Source organism: Zeus faber (genome assembly GCF_960531495.2).
Source record: "Zeus faber genome assembly, chromosome: 14".
In the NCBI taxonomy this organism is placed as follows: Eukaryota; Metazoa; Chordata; class Actinopteri; order Zeiformes; family Zeidae; genus Zeus; species Zeus faber.
This window is the reverse complement of record NC_137200.1, coordinates 10,852,756-10,869,073: the sequence shown is the minus strand read 5'-3', so window position 1 is coordinate 10,869,073 and position 16,318 is coordinate 10,852,756. Positions and strand designations below refer to the sequence as shown.

Here is a 16,318-nt window from a genome sequence, read left to right as displayed (position 1 = left end):
CTTTGGCCCCCGCCCCCCCCTTTTGGCGCGTACAAAAAAGTTGCAGAAAGTTTCAAAAGCTCCACAGTTACAGAAGAAAACAACAGCAAAGAAAAGCTTTCCGCTCTGTACCATTTTAACCCAAGCGGGGGTCTTCAAGAGTTGGCTGTGTTAAATCATTGAATGGACGGCACCGGTTGAAAAAAAAAAAGGTATCAAAAGTAAACAGAACAAAGGCACCGTCACCGCTCAATGGTCGGAGCAATTGGGTCAAGGACAAAAAAACAAAACAAAAAAGACAACAACAACAAACAAGAATGTGAAAAGGAAACAAAATGAGAAATCTGCTAATCCACAAGGCAAAGTTGTTAAAATAATTCACAGTCACCCCCGCCCCCCATTTTAACAAGATTATTTTTTCATTCCTCAACGCCGATAGTCCACTCTGCCGCTTGTAACCATTTCAAAACATTGTCTGGTTGAAAGGATCTCGAAAAGACGGCATATTGGATGCTGCTTTCAAGAACAACAAACAAAACAGCCAAATAAAGGCACCTTAGAACCGCATTTCATGCTATTCGGGATAGCCCTCGATGGCTCAAATGCAGCTTCTTGTCCACGCAAACCTCACACTACGCAGAGGTGGCTTTAATGGAACACCGACAGCCCTACATTTCCAGACTGTAATGGCAAGGGCTGTCCAGGGTTTATGAACGGCGTTTGATCTCTTTAAAATAAAAGCTGTGTTACTCTGACCAACCGAGACAACTGACACCAGTAACAAACAAAGCAGCCCTGTTGCTGCGATTGCGTCTGCCCAATAAGTTTCTTTCTTAAAGCCAATAACAGAGCATTTGGAGATATCAAGTGTTTATATAAATATCTAAAGTACGGCCACCTTGATGCATTCTATGACAGGATCGATCGGCCTGCGCACATTCTAAGTGTCAATTTTACAAACAAGACCATACAGTCTGATTCATAAACAGGATGGCTAAGCCCTGACTTTGATGAATCTTCCCAGTCTGGCAGAGTAAGAATTTCCTTTACTGTTGGGGTGAGGATCTTTTCAAAGCTCCTTATTTTCACTTTGAATCTTAGCGAGGTATCCACAGTGACCCGAGCGAGGGTCCTGGGAGAAGAAAGGGGGAGCTTTATAAACAGAAGATGGGGGGGGTGAGAGAAATTCCTTAAAAGCTCCTCGGGTCTGTCACCCCTCCCCCTGCCCCCCAAAAAAGGCTCTGGGCCCCCGCCCTCCTCAGACAGCCTGCAGCCCCCGCTCATGGCCGTCCAGCTGCACCTTGATCTTGTGCAGCTCCTCGATCTCCTGGTGGTGGCGCTCAGTTTTGTGGCGCACCAGCGAGCGGTAGAAGTGGACGGTGAACACCACAAAGATCACACCCACCGGCACCATGATGATGGTGGAGGCCAGCGCCGCCTGCCAGCCGCTGTGCTGCGCCGGCCCCTCTGCCGGGGTTGGCGGTGGCCTGGGCTGTGTCCTCGTCGTCCCGCTGCAGTTGGCCGCCACCAGCGCCAGCTCGGCCGCCGCCACAGCCACCTGACTGGGGACCCCGCCCGCGTCCACGGGAAGGAACTTGACCCAGCAGAGCAGCACCACCTCGGCCAGGAAGAGCAGGATGCCCAGGGCGGTGCTGAAGCCCCAGGCCAGCTCCACGTAGTGGTGCATGCGCTCGTGAGGGGACTCGCTGACCGAGTTGAGGTTATGGATGTTGCTGACCGCCTCCACGTTGGGCAGGATGCACGTGCTGATGAGCAGGGCGAAGAGGTGCACCGCCACCAGCACCGTGGTGCACACGCTGAAGGCGATGAGCAGCGCCCGTGGGTACCTGTACTGCATCTCCAGCTGCACCTCCACCATGGCGACCTGTTGGGGGGACAATTTCTCCTCATTACATGTGAGATGGATAATTTCAATTGTTTTTTTTTCCAATTATCACTCACTAGACAGCAGCTCAACAGAGCTCCAGAGGGAGGAACAGCGATACCAGGATGACCTGTTATTTTTAGCAGCCTGGGAACGGGGGGGGGGGGCCTCTTCCGTTACAGTTTGGTTATGTTGGGGAAATGTCTCCAATTTCTCCAGACAAGAGAAATACATTTTCCTTCCAGACACACAACATTATTTCTAAAGTCCGCCCTGTCGCCACTCCACTCCAAAGTCAATCCCTCCCTGAGGGATTTGTGATTATAACGTACACAAAGGAAAAAATGAAGAGAGAAATACAGATGAGTTCATTTCCTTGCTGTGTGGAAACATTTGGTGGCTCACTGTGGCTTAAAGGCCACCTTCAGTTAAATTCACTTATTTTCTCTTGATGGGAAATGGTGTGGTCGGTAATTTAATGTCTGGCATTAAAATCTCCATGGTAACCAGTGATAAACAGATTCTCACCAACACTAATTGCTAATAGCAATAATAAGGGGTAATGGAGGGTAAAGTAAGTTAGTAAGAGTAAAAGTTAGTGGAGGACTGTTCTATATAGACGTCTTAAGAGGCTGAAGAAGTAATGGTTTTATTTCATAGGTGCCAAGTGCCATTTTGAATAAAACCTAGAAATTTTCCCTTTTTGCCTGGCGGTGACTGGGGTTAGGTTTCCAGTTTATTGCAGAAGAGGGCGGCATAGAAAAATATTTAATAATTGAAAAATAAAAAACAACAACAAACTTTAAACCATAAAAATGATCTCACTAGCCTACTCCTTTTCTCTCCCTCCCTTCATTGCTCTCCCCCCACGTACTTTTTCAAAAAACAAACTATACAGAAGGAAGTGGAAGGACAAATTAACAGAATGGCTTAACGTGGCGAGAGGCAAAGTTTGGCGCTCCGACGCACCATGGCGAAGCCTGACAGGAGCGCTGAGGTCCGGCTGGAGGCCTTCAGCTTGGCCCGGCTCAGGTAAAGCTTCCTCCAGGACAGAGCCTGCACCGAGTGGTGGTTGGAGCTGACCAGCTCCAGGTAGCTGCGCCGCACCCAGTCCCTGTAGTCCATCCCCCCGACGTCCGCCTGCATCCGTTCGGAGCCGGCCGGGGTCGGGCATCCCATGGGCACGTTGAGTTCACTGCTCATGGCCACCACTTGTAGTAGACATGCGGAAAGAATGCGAAGAATCAATACATCACAGTGAGGATTACACTAATAGCTTTTGGCAAATGGTGACGGCCGCTTTACCGGAAAACTGATCTTTTATTTTATCTATGCTTAATTCAGCGACTCTCTCGACTTCCAGTGTGACGGTGCAGTAGAAACGTAAACCCCACCCTACACCACCATGTTAACTGCAACATTCAAATAACGCCGTGGGGACGAAAACTGCCGATGCGGTTTGGACGGTTCACTCAACATTGCTCCAGAGGATCACGACAGTTTGTCTGGATTTCACTGCAGGTGGCCTGGCCCAGCATGGCCCGGAGGCGTATTTACGACAATCGAACAGCATGTCATTTCCATGGCATTTACCACCACAGACCCCCGCCTCCAACGCAGAAAGAATAACAACAACAACAACAACAACAACAATAAAAAAGCGTTAATGGCCCTGACGTTTGTCTGGGCACGACACGACAGTCAAAATGGAACCGGCAGTCGCAGGGCGGAGCAGAAGCAAATGTACACATTTGAGTTATGGAACTGTGTAACTCCGGCTCGCGAAGGGAGCCTCCGTCTCCTTTAACGGCAGCCCGATCGGGCTGAGATGGACGACCAGACACCTTGCGTCCGTGACGGCCCCCGCAAGCACCCGAACGCCTCTGCGCCTATAACCGTCACAGCAGAAGACGCAGTTTATTTCGTAGAGGGGTCGACGGTGTAGTGATGATGGTAGAAGCTGGTCATCTCTTTGGCGTGTGCACGCACACACACACACACGGCGATCTACAAACAGGCCTCCGCGTTGTTATCCCACGTATCGGTATAAAGTCTTACCTGTGCGACGCAAGGCACGACAACAAGCGGGTCGCTCTCCGCGCCGGTTAGACCAGACTACGGTGGTTCAGCGTCACGTTCAACGACTTCCGCCCGACTCCCCGACGCCGCCGCCGCCGCCGCCGCGCGTCCGGCGCCATGTTGCCGCCTGCTGGCCCGGACCGTGTAGAGACAACTTCGTGCGGCGTTCGCGTCGCGTGGGGAATAACTGCACCCACCCACGACGGTGTCGCCGGAAACATTTGTTTTTTGTTTGGTGCGAGAGCCCCGTCAGTTACAACGATTCGCTCGACTTAAAGACAGCCGAAAACACCGGAAGCGAGTAAGGTTAAATCATCTTTAATTCATTACATTATTATAATTCATATGAATTTAATTGATAAATGTATCGTGATCGTGTATATCGTTGTATCTTTGTAGCCTGTGTGTACTGCATGAATAGGTTACGTGATTTCAGTTGCTTCTTTTTTTATCTTTAGGATATTTAGCGTTTTGCCCCAAAACGATTCTATTTCCAGGTGATGACGTCAAGTGGGAGGAAAACGTCGACCGGGTGTCGACGCGTCACTGCATCTCTTGAACTTGAAGCGTACGTCCGCCTGGGCGCTCGCAGTCGTCGTCTCCCATATGACGTGAATGCAGCACGGGAAGGGCGTGTGTTAAAGCGGTGCTACGCGCTGGAACGTGCCCGAGCTGGGGGCCCAAACATGACTTTTCTGGAATGAAAATCCCTTTTCTTTACGAATTTTTGTAATCAAGCCTCACCACACCCACCACTGCGCAACTGGCCGTGGAGTGTGCTGGGCTTATTAATGGCTGGCAGTTCCTTCACGGTCAAAACGAAGTAATAAACACAACACAATACATGAAGCACAGATTGCGCACGGTGATGTTACGAAACCCTTTCCTGAATCAATTGGGTTGACTGTTGCAGGGTTTTTTTTTTGTTGCATTACTATTAGTAGCAGTAGTAGTCGTAGTAGTAACCCCGCCCACCACCATTCAACATTATTTTGGCCATCCACCCAATAAACTGACAGATTTAGTCAGTTTAAAGTTACTCCCTAATCGGAGTTTGAATCTGTGTTTTGATATTTGAACGAGGATCCAAATTAAACTCTAAACTAGGTTTACAGTATGGTGCAACAGGATTAATATATAAACCTGGATTAAATAACATTTAAAGCGTAATCCTCGTTGACGCAAGCCGCCCATAGTGTTTGTGAGAAAGAGATGTAACACTTTGTTCTTAAAAGTTATTTACTTATTTAGAGGGAGAGATACCTTGCTATTGCAAATATTTTAAAAAGAAAGCAAAGAGTAAATCATTCACATTCGTTATAAATTATGACAAATGCCTTGGCCCATTTTTTGCATTCGATTTTCATTTAGTCCTTAGTTATACATTTTTGGTTTCAAAGTTTAATTTGTTTGGCAACTGTTTTGCCAGAGTGACGTCCCTTCCGACTCCCAAGTCATGTTAAAAGATTTGTTCGGTGCGAACAAATCGTTCTCGAGTCTTCCATCACTTTAAGTAAGCCATGATAATAAGCACAGTTCTACATGTTTCTGACATGTCTTTGTGGTGAACAGAATAGTTGTGTGCCGTGGGATTATTTGACTGGAAAAACATGACGTGGCAGAAAAAAAAGGTCGGAAAACACTGTTCTAGACAATGTTCCTCTCCAGCATGGGCTCCTGGAGCAGGATGCGTTTGAATCCCAAGGCACTTAGGTCCAGGGTTTTGAAGTTCCCGTCGAGGATCAGCTCGGCTATAGCTCGCCCCACAGCTGGCGAGTGCTGCAGGCCGTGCCCGCTGAAGCCCGTGGCAAAGTACATGTTATTGACCAGCGGGTGCACGCCCAAGACGGCATTCTGGTCGAAGGTGTTGTAGTCGTAGAAACCCGCCCACGCACTGGTCACCTGAGAGATGGGCAGTTCAGCATGAAAAAAAATTAATTGTCAAGTAAGTAATCTTTAGCACAAATAAACCAAACTAACTTTCCAATATTGTTGGTTTCGAAGGTACAAAAAAAGGATTGTAACCTCACCTTTAGGCTCTCAAAAGCAGGAACACGGTAAGCCAATTGTGGCCAAACCTTCTCCTCAAAAAACTGGTGGTCCACCTCTAGGTCAGCAGTGTCTGGTTCCCCATCCTGAAGCAAGGGAGACTTTTTTTTTTTTTTTCCCCCCAAATTGGAAAAATAGAAACACAAAAGTGTTCTTGTAACAGATGTCAAATGACAGATAATCGACTTTCACTGTTTATTCTTTATTACTCAAATCTTCTGTCTTGGGGGATTGTACAGCTGAACCGACAGCAGAACACTTGCACTCCACTGCTGAGGTACAGCGACACTGCTTGGATAAAAGGATGTGCAAAACGCCCCCACACTACTGACACACTGTAACTAGAACTCTGTACTGAACCACTAATTTGTGCTGGAATTAATTTTTTTATTATGTTACACGACAACATAGCATGTCAATTCTGCGTTTCAAGACAAAAGAAAGAGAAGCCTGCAATGTGATTAACCTCATCAGGGGACGCCCCAGCGATGTAGTTTCCTGCCAAGCCCTCCCTTCGGAAGTAGACCCCGGAGTGATCGATGACGAAGGGAGTGTCCAGTCCAGGCCCATCCGGACAGTGCATCACATAGATATACCTACCGAAAGTTTTAGGGAGACAAAGTGCATATGTTTACACACATACATGTATGATGTTTCTGTTGGTGGTTTTGGTGGTCATTTTATACTTATATGTTATTTATATGTCATTAACTGTAAAATTCAAATCTCTGGTTTCTCGCCGTATCTAGTTTATTGAATACCATCTAACCAATCCAGATATATAGATATATTACAAAAAAAAAAAAGCACGATCCCACAGGTACTTTTTTGATGGCAAATCTATGAATCAAGCTTTTGGCCTCTACCTTTTCCGCGGTTCCACAGGGAAGGGGATACCGGCAATGGAGTCGCTGGGACCGGCGCCGATGCCGAGCATCTCCGCCACTTTAGCGGAGAAGGCGCCTGCCGCGTTCACCACGAGGGCACACTCGACAGGCTGGTACTCCATACTGTTGGGCATCTGAACCTGCACAACACAAGGCATCAGCCATTCCGGCTACATCATTTTTGACCTTGTTTACAAAGTCTCACTCTGCCGTGGGATTTTCCTCCCCACATTAGAACACAACAGGTTTATAGAGTGTTGCAGGTTTATACCGTTAGTGTAGGCATAGTGTTAGTCATGCTGCATTCTGTGCGCCGCCATGTTGCCGTGACGTGGACCTCGGATCTGTTATCCCGACAAACTTGGGCCAGAGCGATCTGCCCCGAAATTTCCACTTGGAATTCTGACTTAAATAATCATTCCTTTGTTCAAGTAAAAACAAGTTTGGAGTTTTATGAGTTCTGACTTCACTGGAATGCAGCATAACACACTTTTCATGGGCTCCCTTGCCAAAAATCTGTTAGATAGATACAGTTAGATGCATGAAGTAAAGTGTGTGGCGAACAAGGGCACATGATACATGATCGTTCTATGATATCAATTATAAAAAAACAATAATTCTGCTGTTGTGTTTCAATAATCAATAAAGCGGTATTCACCTGTTGATCAGGTTTAGATGGCCCGTCGTCCACAGGGCTTATTCTCAGCGTCATTAGAAAACCCAAATGGGAAAATCTACATTGGAGTTTCAGCAAGGGAACCCATGGCGGAGCAAAGTTAACATAATGAATGGTCCCCATTTTTACACTAGTATGGCTTGACTTTTTTTATTTATTATTATTTTTTTTTTTAAATACAATTTTAACTGAACATACATCCTGTAGATGTTAAGCTGTTTAACCCGCACAATCAGTTTTTATTTTGTATTTCAGGGCCAAAGTCCGACCAGACTGACATTCACGCAGACCGTCAAAACAGGGCGGTACGGGACACACAGATTCACTTACATTGACACGATTTATTCTCCGCATTTCGACTAGATCATCTTCAACAGTGTGTATTCTGTTAACTGTAGATTCAAAACCTGGAGGAGAGAAATTGATGGAAAAGACAAATCACTATAATAGCCCCACAAGTTGACACAGACAAATTGAACGTAAAATAAATACTGCGGTCTCATATTAAGCTTGCATAGCCAATAGTGTAAACCCATTGCTTAAAGTATAAGACATATATCACGTGTTGTTTCCTTTCGTTTTTATTTGAGGCTCATAATGTACCTGTGACTTCACCGAAGCACTGAATGACTCCCATGGATATGGCTTTCCTTCTGAAGGCATTCAGCAGAGTCCAAGGATCAAACCACCCCTCATTCTCCAGCCCTGAATGAAATGGGGTGATGGGGGGGGGGGGGGGGGGGACAATTGACTAAGGTTGTTCCTTGGAATTAAAACAGAAAAATGAATGATGAATGTGGCCTTGTTCCCCCCCCCCGAGGTGTTTACTGTAGACCACTACCATCTCTGATCTCGAACCATGCAGTCTCACAACAACGTCGGCGTAACGGCCGCTCTCCCGTTTTGTGCATCTCACCGTATGAGGCGAGGGCCACACCGTCCGTGCGGATCCAGGGAAACTTCTCCTTCAGCTGCGTGGGAGACAGGAGCGTTACTTTGGCTCCGGCGCACCTGGGCGTTAGGTAAAAAAAACAACAACGATCATTTCAAGGCGATACGAAATTAAGCGCGGTGCGGGGCCAGCGGGAGAAACTCATTTCTGCAACCGAACGTTGCAGCGTGTGGGTCACCGCGTTGGTAGAGCTGTCCCAGTTATTACATAATCGTCTGATCGAAATTATTTCAGCTGACCGTGATCACTTTGTAAGATCATCAGATTCCACAATTATATGCTTCAAAACTCATGGAGACAAGGGACCAATGTTAGAAAAGTTGCAATGTGTAAAAGGCAAATTGCTGGCATTTCCATCAGTTTGGTTCAGGCAATTTAACTGTCTACCCACATTGTTTTGTTCCAGTTCTTCTTAATAAGGTAGATGTGTATTATTACACTATTATAGGCTTATACTTATACTGCAGTGGCATAACATTATAAAAAAGGCAATTTAGTACTCAATCACAATTATTTGTATGGAAATTAACCGTAAATTAAAATGTCACGATCGTGACTGCTCGATCCGTCGGTCAGTTTTATCGGTCAGCATTTGCACTGCACAGGTTGCCATGTTGGTTGTGGTTCAAAGGCAGTCGCTCAGCACTAACTGACAAACTGCATAACCAAATGATGTCGTTATTCAGTCTCTAACAAGGGATCAGAACGACGCTGAAACCTCTGGGTGTTGTGGTTCTCCTCCATGACATGAGCCGCCTTCTCACTAGCCATGAAGAGGTACCCGCAGTGGTTGAACTGCAGGTCCACCGGCTCTTCGTTCAGAATCCCGAGGTGTTCCTGCGAGGAAGGGGCACAGAAGGTGGCTCCCTTTCATTGCAGATTCACAACCCCCCCCTAGATGTAATCATTTACTAGCACACGGGGAAGAAAACCTGGCATAGATTTACAGGTGGCATGACCATGTGGCATGATGAGGCCATTAATTCTTCACTCATTCACAATCGCCTCGAGATGTGGCTTGCCATTAGTGGATAGAAGTGTTACTTTATATGCCGTGCCCATCATAAGACTAGCCGTGCTGAGGTTAGAAGTGCTTACATTGATGTTCCTCATGAAGTCAGCAGACGCTAGCGAGAGGTTGATGTTCTCCGTCAGGGAGAACTGCTGTCGGATCCCCCCAGCAGAGAGCACCGTGGAGGCCCTGGAGTACTGAGAGGAGTGGCATACCATTGAACAACATTGAACAGGCTACAACTAGATAGATAGATAAATAGATAGACGGATAGACAGATAGATAGATAGATAGATAATTCATCCCCGGGAGAAATGAACAATAATGACATAATAACATGGTCTGATTGAGTTGATGAGGATTGGGAAAGTCTGGGACAATTACCGTGGGGTCCTTCTCCACCACGACCACTTTCACCCCACCTCGCACAAGCTCCTTCCTTTTGAGCCAATAAGCTATGGACCAGCCGACCACTCCCCCTCCCACGATCACTATGTCGGCCAGCTCTGGAGGCAGGTTGGGGTTCCTCTCGAAGGGGCTCCAGTCGCTGCCTGGCATAGCATCCGCCGCCTTCTGCCGCGCTGATTTGAAGTGGCTCTCCAGCTCTGGATTAAAAAAAACAAACACATAGAAGCAGGATCATTCACCTGAATCCATAATATCAACGAGACCAGTGTTTTTCAACCACTGTGCCTTGCATCTCTTGTGTTGCAAAATCTAAATTACTTGTTAATTGCACTAACTCATCAGTTCCAGACAGAATAGCAGCCCCAGCAGACAAGTTTCGTTCTGTAAGTGAGAACTATACATATCGATGGCAGGTTAGTTTAGGTTCGTTTTTTGAGATTCGGTTCGTGACGAGTCGCTCAGTAAAGAGTGGATTTGATTCTGTGGGTGTAATGCACGGTGGGCAAGGGAGGATTTCCGAGTGAACCATTGTTAGAGCCAGTTGGCTCAAAGCTGTTCTATTAGTTGCCTTATTCTAACAAGAATTATTTCATTCTGTACAACTCTGAAATTTAGGCTTAATCAAATGTTACTTTCGGTGGCTTAAATCACTCACATCCAATATGAATTGTTCCAAATGCCTTTAATTTACTGGAATTATTTTTAGTTTTGTGAGTCGATGTGAGTCGATCTCTTGAACCTGAAGATTCACTCTTTTGACAGAGTGATTCGAGTCATTTAAAAGATGTGTTCGCTAGGAACGAATCTGTTGCAGCCCATAACAATGAGCAGCTGTAGATGTTTCTGGTGTTTATTGGTTCAAGATTCAAGATTTTTTTTTATTTGTCACATACATATACATACTTTCATACATATATGCAGTGAAATGTAATGCAACGCACCCGGTGATAGCACACAATATGTCCTAGGAAAAAATAAAAAATAAAATAAAAGTAGAAAATTCCTTTCTAATAGACCGACTAACTGACTCCTAAAACGTAATACAGTAAGTTGAACACTTATAGAATAAGATAAAAATATATAGAATAAAATACAATAAAAATAAATTGAAATAAAATGGAATAGATAGAAGGAATATGCCTATGTATATACAGATATGTGCATTTAAAGTGGCATGTGAATTAAACCACGATCGTGGGATCATGTCGTTGTACGAAGTGTGCCGTGAAAGAAAACAGGTGTGGGGGGGGAAAAACAGGCACCAGTCCTCCCTCCCTACCTTTGAAGAAGTCGTCCTGGAGGAGGACGGTCCTCCCGGTGCTCAAACTCCTCCACCCGTGTCCGCACAGCCGCGCATGCTGCCGGATCACGCCACAGGACCGCAGCCACCCGCGTAGCCTTCCCCACGTCGCCATCGCCGGGGGCCGGACGGCCGAGGGGGTGATCGGAGCTCTTCGTCAACGGGCGCTCGTGCTACTCGGACCCATCCCCGTGTCTGCACCCTGAAAGCACGCAGCGAAACCATCAACCAGCCGACCACCGTCGGGGGCGTGCTGGGAACGCTCGCCAGGCTCCGTAAGGTCACGCGTGTCAGTAATGGCGTGGAAGACGTGACGCAAGACTCACGGGACGAACGAGTCGTCCGTAGCGAACGGATCTTTCAGAACGACTCGGGAGGCGGGACCCACAAACTGACCACGAGTGCTGACGACGAACACAACGTCCAAGGCATTCGGGATGAATCATATCGACTATGGATGATTTACACCTCGCGCACCACCGAAACAAATCCGGCCTCTCCCCCAAAATCAAACGACTCTTTTTTTTTTTTTTTTTTTTTTTTTTAATTTAATTTTATTTATTTTTTAACCGAGCGACTCGTCAAAAAGCGAATCTGAAAAAAGAGATCGAATCTTCCACGGCTTGGCGTCAACAACTTGCTTCCGGGCCAACGCCAACCGCGGCTCCTCAAACCACGCCCCCCCGCACGCCACGGCGGCTGGGTGAGGGCGGCCAAGCCCGACCAACCGGTTAATGAACAGCTGACAGATTAATACATATTTATTGTTTAGGTTTTTGGATGTGTTCATTTTGGTGCATTTTAACAAACTACGTTCGGCGGACCACTGTCTAAAGTGCTCAGTGTGGAAAAAAACAAAACGGTGAAATCCACCATGTCCCTGTTTTCACAACTATAATAATACTTTCACAAATCAGAAAGTGTCGGAAATGCAATCTTCTTATTATGATCTAGTCCAGGTTTGACAGCTTTAAGTCCAGTAGTGTGACTACTATAAGTACAGATCTAGACCTGGTTTTAGGTGGTCCGCACCAGAGGTCCGTTGTAAAATAAGGAGGTAATTCCATCTATATTATCATATATTTCATCTTTGGAAATTTGAATGGTCTCCAAGTTTCCTAAAGGGATAACGCCTCATACTGTCTATTGTCTTGGTCTAAATTAATTATTTTGTTTGTGTTAGCTTTGACATTCCAAATTAGATTTATATTCAGGTTCTGTTAGTAATGCTGGAATAACAAACCAGTGTGAGTTTAATAACACGATTTGAGGATTATCACACATTCACTCTGCAAAAATGAAGTTTATAGGCGTGGACCCTCTGAAAAAAATATTATTGTGAGTGACATGATTGTTTATTGCCCTCGCACAAACACCTTTTTAAAATGATGTATTTCCAAAAATAGAATTTGTTGTATGTTTCTAGAATCTTCTAAATCACTTTATCTTTTTTTTTTTTTTTTTTTAGGATGGAAATGTCAATGTCAAGAAATGCTACAGTGGCCGTGTGGCCAGCAGTCATCATCACTGCGCCTTTTGGCCCCCTGAGAAAGGAGCTGTTTGTTAGTCACTTTAAAAACTGGTGCACTCACCTTCCGACTACTGTGGCGACGACGACTCGGGTGTTGGCTCTGACTCAGAAGAGCTTTAGAGCCAGAGGAGTGGGTAAAAATGGCGTTAACTTCACAACCTCACAAGGATCAGCTTTTGAAATGTTGACACGCCTACTGTATATAGATTCCATTGTCTTAACAACTTGATCCCAGCCTGCCCTCAAATCTGGAGAAGGCTTTGCACACTATTCACAGTAAATTAATGCCCAAAGTTTCACCAGCAACTAGTTTGAATAGTTCTATATTTATGTTTTACAATGGGTGTCATCAAAATCTCATCTGGATTTCCCAGGCATCTCCTGCAGTTTGATACAGCATTTTAAACCTTTTCAATTGTAAATTTCAAATACCATATTGAAACCACTGCACTGGGAACAGTACGGAACAATGTGGGGAGGGGGTAAAGACACTGGCAGGCAGCTTTAGGCCTGCGATGCTTTATGAACAATGTTTATATTGTTTGAGTTTTGAAAAGTAAATTTGGATGTTTAATTCACAAATAAGTGTGAATCACCCTAAACAAGAACAGGATCTTGAGCCATGCTGCCAAAGACACATTCACAGAGCGCATGGAGATTCCAGTAAAGGTTTTGTAATGGACCCCTGGTGCTGTTGACTTATCAGAAATAAAATAAGAAATGTGAATGATTTAGCGCATTAGTCGGCCCCTAATGTGGTATAAAAAAAAGTAGACAATTATTAATTATATCATCGTGGAAGGGTGGTCAGCCCATATCAATAACATACCAAACTACATAGTGAGGCATTGTAATTAGGGTTTGCCACCTTCAATGATTAAAAAAAACATTATAAAAAGGAATTTTTCTGTGTCTGACCGATTTTTCTGATTCTGTGGATGTACAGTCGTATTATTTCAACTTGTGCCAGCCAGGCTTGAAAGTTTATGGAACCACACGGACAGACAACTGTAATCATGGAAGAATACTGATGACGTTGCCTCAAGAAAACAGAGGCCCATACTTAAAGTTGGCACCGCTGTGTTTTTGTTGTTTTTTTACAACATACTCAAAAAAGGCAAAAATAAAACTTTGTTCAAGATAGCCCTTTTGAAGTTAACCAAACATAAATGTATAGAAATTATGGCAATACACATTAAAACAAGCATTACATTAGAACCACAATTATAAATAATAAATAAAATAAAACTCTTTAAACAAACTAGTTAAACAAACAGTATAACTTCCCTGTCTAGTGCAGTTCATCAGTTTTGAACTACTCTCTGTTCCAAGTGTATTTTTTGTCATTTCTTGCAGCATTGGGTCGGGGTTTTTTTTATTCAAAATGCTGTTGCAGAAATCAGCACAGGACAAGTCAGAAGTCTTTACGGGAAAGACGACGCATTTCACCCCAGGTTTGGAAAGCAACCACCAGAGGGAGCGCATTTGCTTTTCCACACACACGAAAGAGGATGGGCCCAAATTTAGAACCAACATTTTAGACACATTAATTTGTTAACGATCGACCTGGCATTATAAAGGGATTTTGACTGCTCATTAAAAAAAACATTGTTTTCACCTTTTCATTGTCAGTGCACAGCTGTATGGCGTTGGGGATGAGGCGCGCCGTCTTCTCCTTGGTCATGGAGCAGATGTCCTTCAGTCGCACCATCAGCTGAAAGGAAATGGACATTATTTTCAAACTTCTCAGAGCAGAAGAGCATCTTGAAGTGGTTAGACAAGGCTTAAAAGTGTATCTGAATAACGAGTAACAAAGTCAGCGGAGCGATTCAGAAGTATCCAATGCCTCTTGCAATGAAGACTACAGCAGGAGGACTACAGCATCTGACAGAACCCTCACCAGAGTTTCCCATCGGAAGATGTTGCTATAGAAACAGATCCAGTTTTCGGAGAGGTAGAGACGTCCCTGCAGGAGGATGTCCCTCTGCAAGGCACAGGAGTAGTCTGGAATTGGGGTGGAGAGGGTGGGGACATCGGGGGCGCAAAGGTCAAAGTGTATCCAAACAACAACAAAGGCACCTGGAATTGCGCTGGGACTTCCATGCGCTGCTTGTGTTTGTGGCCAAATCTGCTTTTATTTACAAGGGATGGATAGCATGGATGGCAGTGATGTGGCATTGTAAATCTACTTTTCTCCTGACAAGAGAATTAAGTATTTAAATGAGTGTTTCCTCAACCCACACAACAAATACACCCTCCATGGTTACTGTCCATTGAAATCAAATTCGGCACATGATGGAATTTAAGGCTTTCGGGTGTAGATAAAATGGCAATGCTTGGTCGTGAGGACAGTTAAAAAGAACAATAAGGGACCGTGGTGGCCATAGAATTGCAAAAGAGATCTCGTAAGCGATAAATTCTATGGCCACTTTCCAAGGGATGTCCGGTTTTAAACTCACCCACAATGAGGCGCTCAGTGTCAGGTAGTTGCTTGAAGAGCTTCCTGAAGTCATTGCGTTGCTTGTAGGTGGGACTCAGCACCTGCGGCAGTGCATATACAAACACACATTTACATGAAAATGCCTCCATTCGGGTCAAGGAAACTGAAATTTGAGTAACACAATATCCACGAGGTCTATTTAATAACCTGTCCAACTGGAATCATTGTTGACAGTAATTGACAATTTTCTCTATGTGGACGTGCTGAGGTAAGTAGATTCAAACACACAAAATGTGAGGTCCTCACACTTTGCACATTAGTGTGAAGTTGAAACGGAGCACAGACTGATTAATATTGCACTTACATTAGCGTTGCTTTCAGTCAACCCGTCAGCAACCCGCCCTGCTGACTGTGAGTGAGACGAAGTGATGGCCGCACCCGCGAAAACGCTTTCAAAACCTGTTTTGAACGTTCACGCGTTCACAGTTAACTAACCCGCACGCAAACCACCCACAAACCAACAAACTGCGGGTGACTGCCACTATGAATCAAGCCATGAGACGCTAATTTAGGACCAGGTCCATTTATGGTCCAGAGGTCCCAATGGCTGTATCCCTTCAAGCTCTCATTAGAAAGCTCAAACCAGCCTCGCTCTGTCCCGCTCCAGTCCCACTCGTGTCGCTTCTTCAAAACACGTCTGCACACACACACACACACACACACACACACACACACACACACACACACACACACACACACACACACACACACACACACACACACACACACAGCACCTCCCCTGTGTAAGCGTATAATATAATAATAAAGAACATAACAATTACGGGATTCCTCATTACGGGACGACTCCGTATTATAATGGATGGGTGGCAGCCTTAATTGTAATCATTGTAAGCCTTCATCTTAAGTATAATAATAACTAAGTGTAACACTCACAAATAGATCGGTGGGTCGTTGTTTGTCGTGCATTTGTGTGCGTCAATCAAGTGTAAAACAACATTTAAAACCCCAAATATATATATGCACGGCGGTATATAGAGTTTGACCGCTTTTAAACAACGTCACTTCCGGGAAAGGGGTGGATCTTAAGTTGTGACCGAAC

General features: G+C 45.1%; 2 protein-coding genes across 3 annotated transcripts; both read right to left on the bottom strand.

Moving 5' to 3' along the window:
• Positions 1-1,237: 1,237 nt before the first annotated feature.
• orai2 (ORAI calcium release-activated calcium modulator 2) lies at positions 1,238-3,981 on the bottom strand (the record flags this gene model as incomplete). The annotated part of the gene is made up of 3 exons (XM_080013708.1): positions 3,923-3,981; positions 2,834-3,075; positions 1,238-1,864 (listed from the first exon to the last, which is right to left on the bottom strand). The coding sequence occupies exons 2-3, from the start codon at positions 3,065-3,067 to the stop codon at positions 1,238-1,240; spliced, it is 861 nt and encodes a 286-aa protein (XP_079869834.1). The 5' UTR covers positions 3,068-3,075; positions 3,923-3,981.
• A 1,176-nt stretch (positions 3,982-5,157) lies between these two features.
• foxred1 (FAD-dependent oxidoreductase domain containing 1) lies at positions 5,158-11,555 on the bottom strand. Of its 2 annotated transcripts, none has more exons than XM_080014029.1 (11): positions 11,207-11,555; positions 9,904-10,124; positions 9,606-9,716; positions 9,226-9,344; positions 8,472-8,566; positions 8,159-8,260; positions 7,886-7,962; positions 6,859-7,019; positions 6,459-6,588; positions 5,974-6,093; positions 5,158-5,845 (listed from the first exon to the last, which is right to left on the bottom strand). In XM_080014029.1, the coding sequence occupies exons 1-11, from the start codon at positions 11,340-11,342 to the stop codon at positions 5,591-5,593; spliced, it is 1,527 nt and encodes a 508-aa protein (XP_079870155.1). In that variant the 5' UTR covers positions 11,343-11,555; the 3' UTR covers positions 5,158-5,590. The 2 variants fall into 2 exon arrangements, with proteins under 2 accessions (XP_079870155.1, XP_079870156.1); XM_080014030.1 differs by having other exon boundaries at positions 5,974-6,078; positions 11,207-11,554.
• Positions 11,556-16,318: the final 4,763 nt, after the last annotated feature.

Coding starts and splice junctions, on each gene's coding strand:
- foxred1 (XM_080014029.1), bottom strand. CDS start 11,342: ATGGCGACGTGGGGAAGGCTACGCGGGTGGCTGCGGTCCTGTGGCGTG. Junction 7,020..7,885: donor GGAGAATAAATCGTGTCAAT/GTAAGTGAATCT, acceptor TGTGTTGTGCAG/GTTCAGATGCCCAACAGTAT. Junction 6,094..6,458: donor CTGGGGCGTCCCCTGATGAG/GTTAATCACATT, acceptor AAAAAAAAAAAG/TCTCCCTTGCTTCAGGATGG.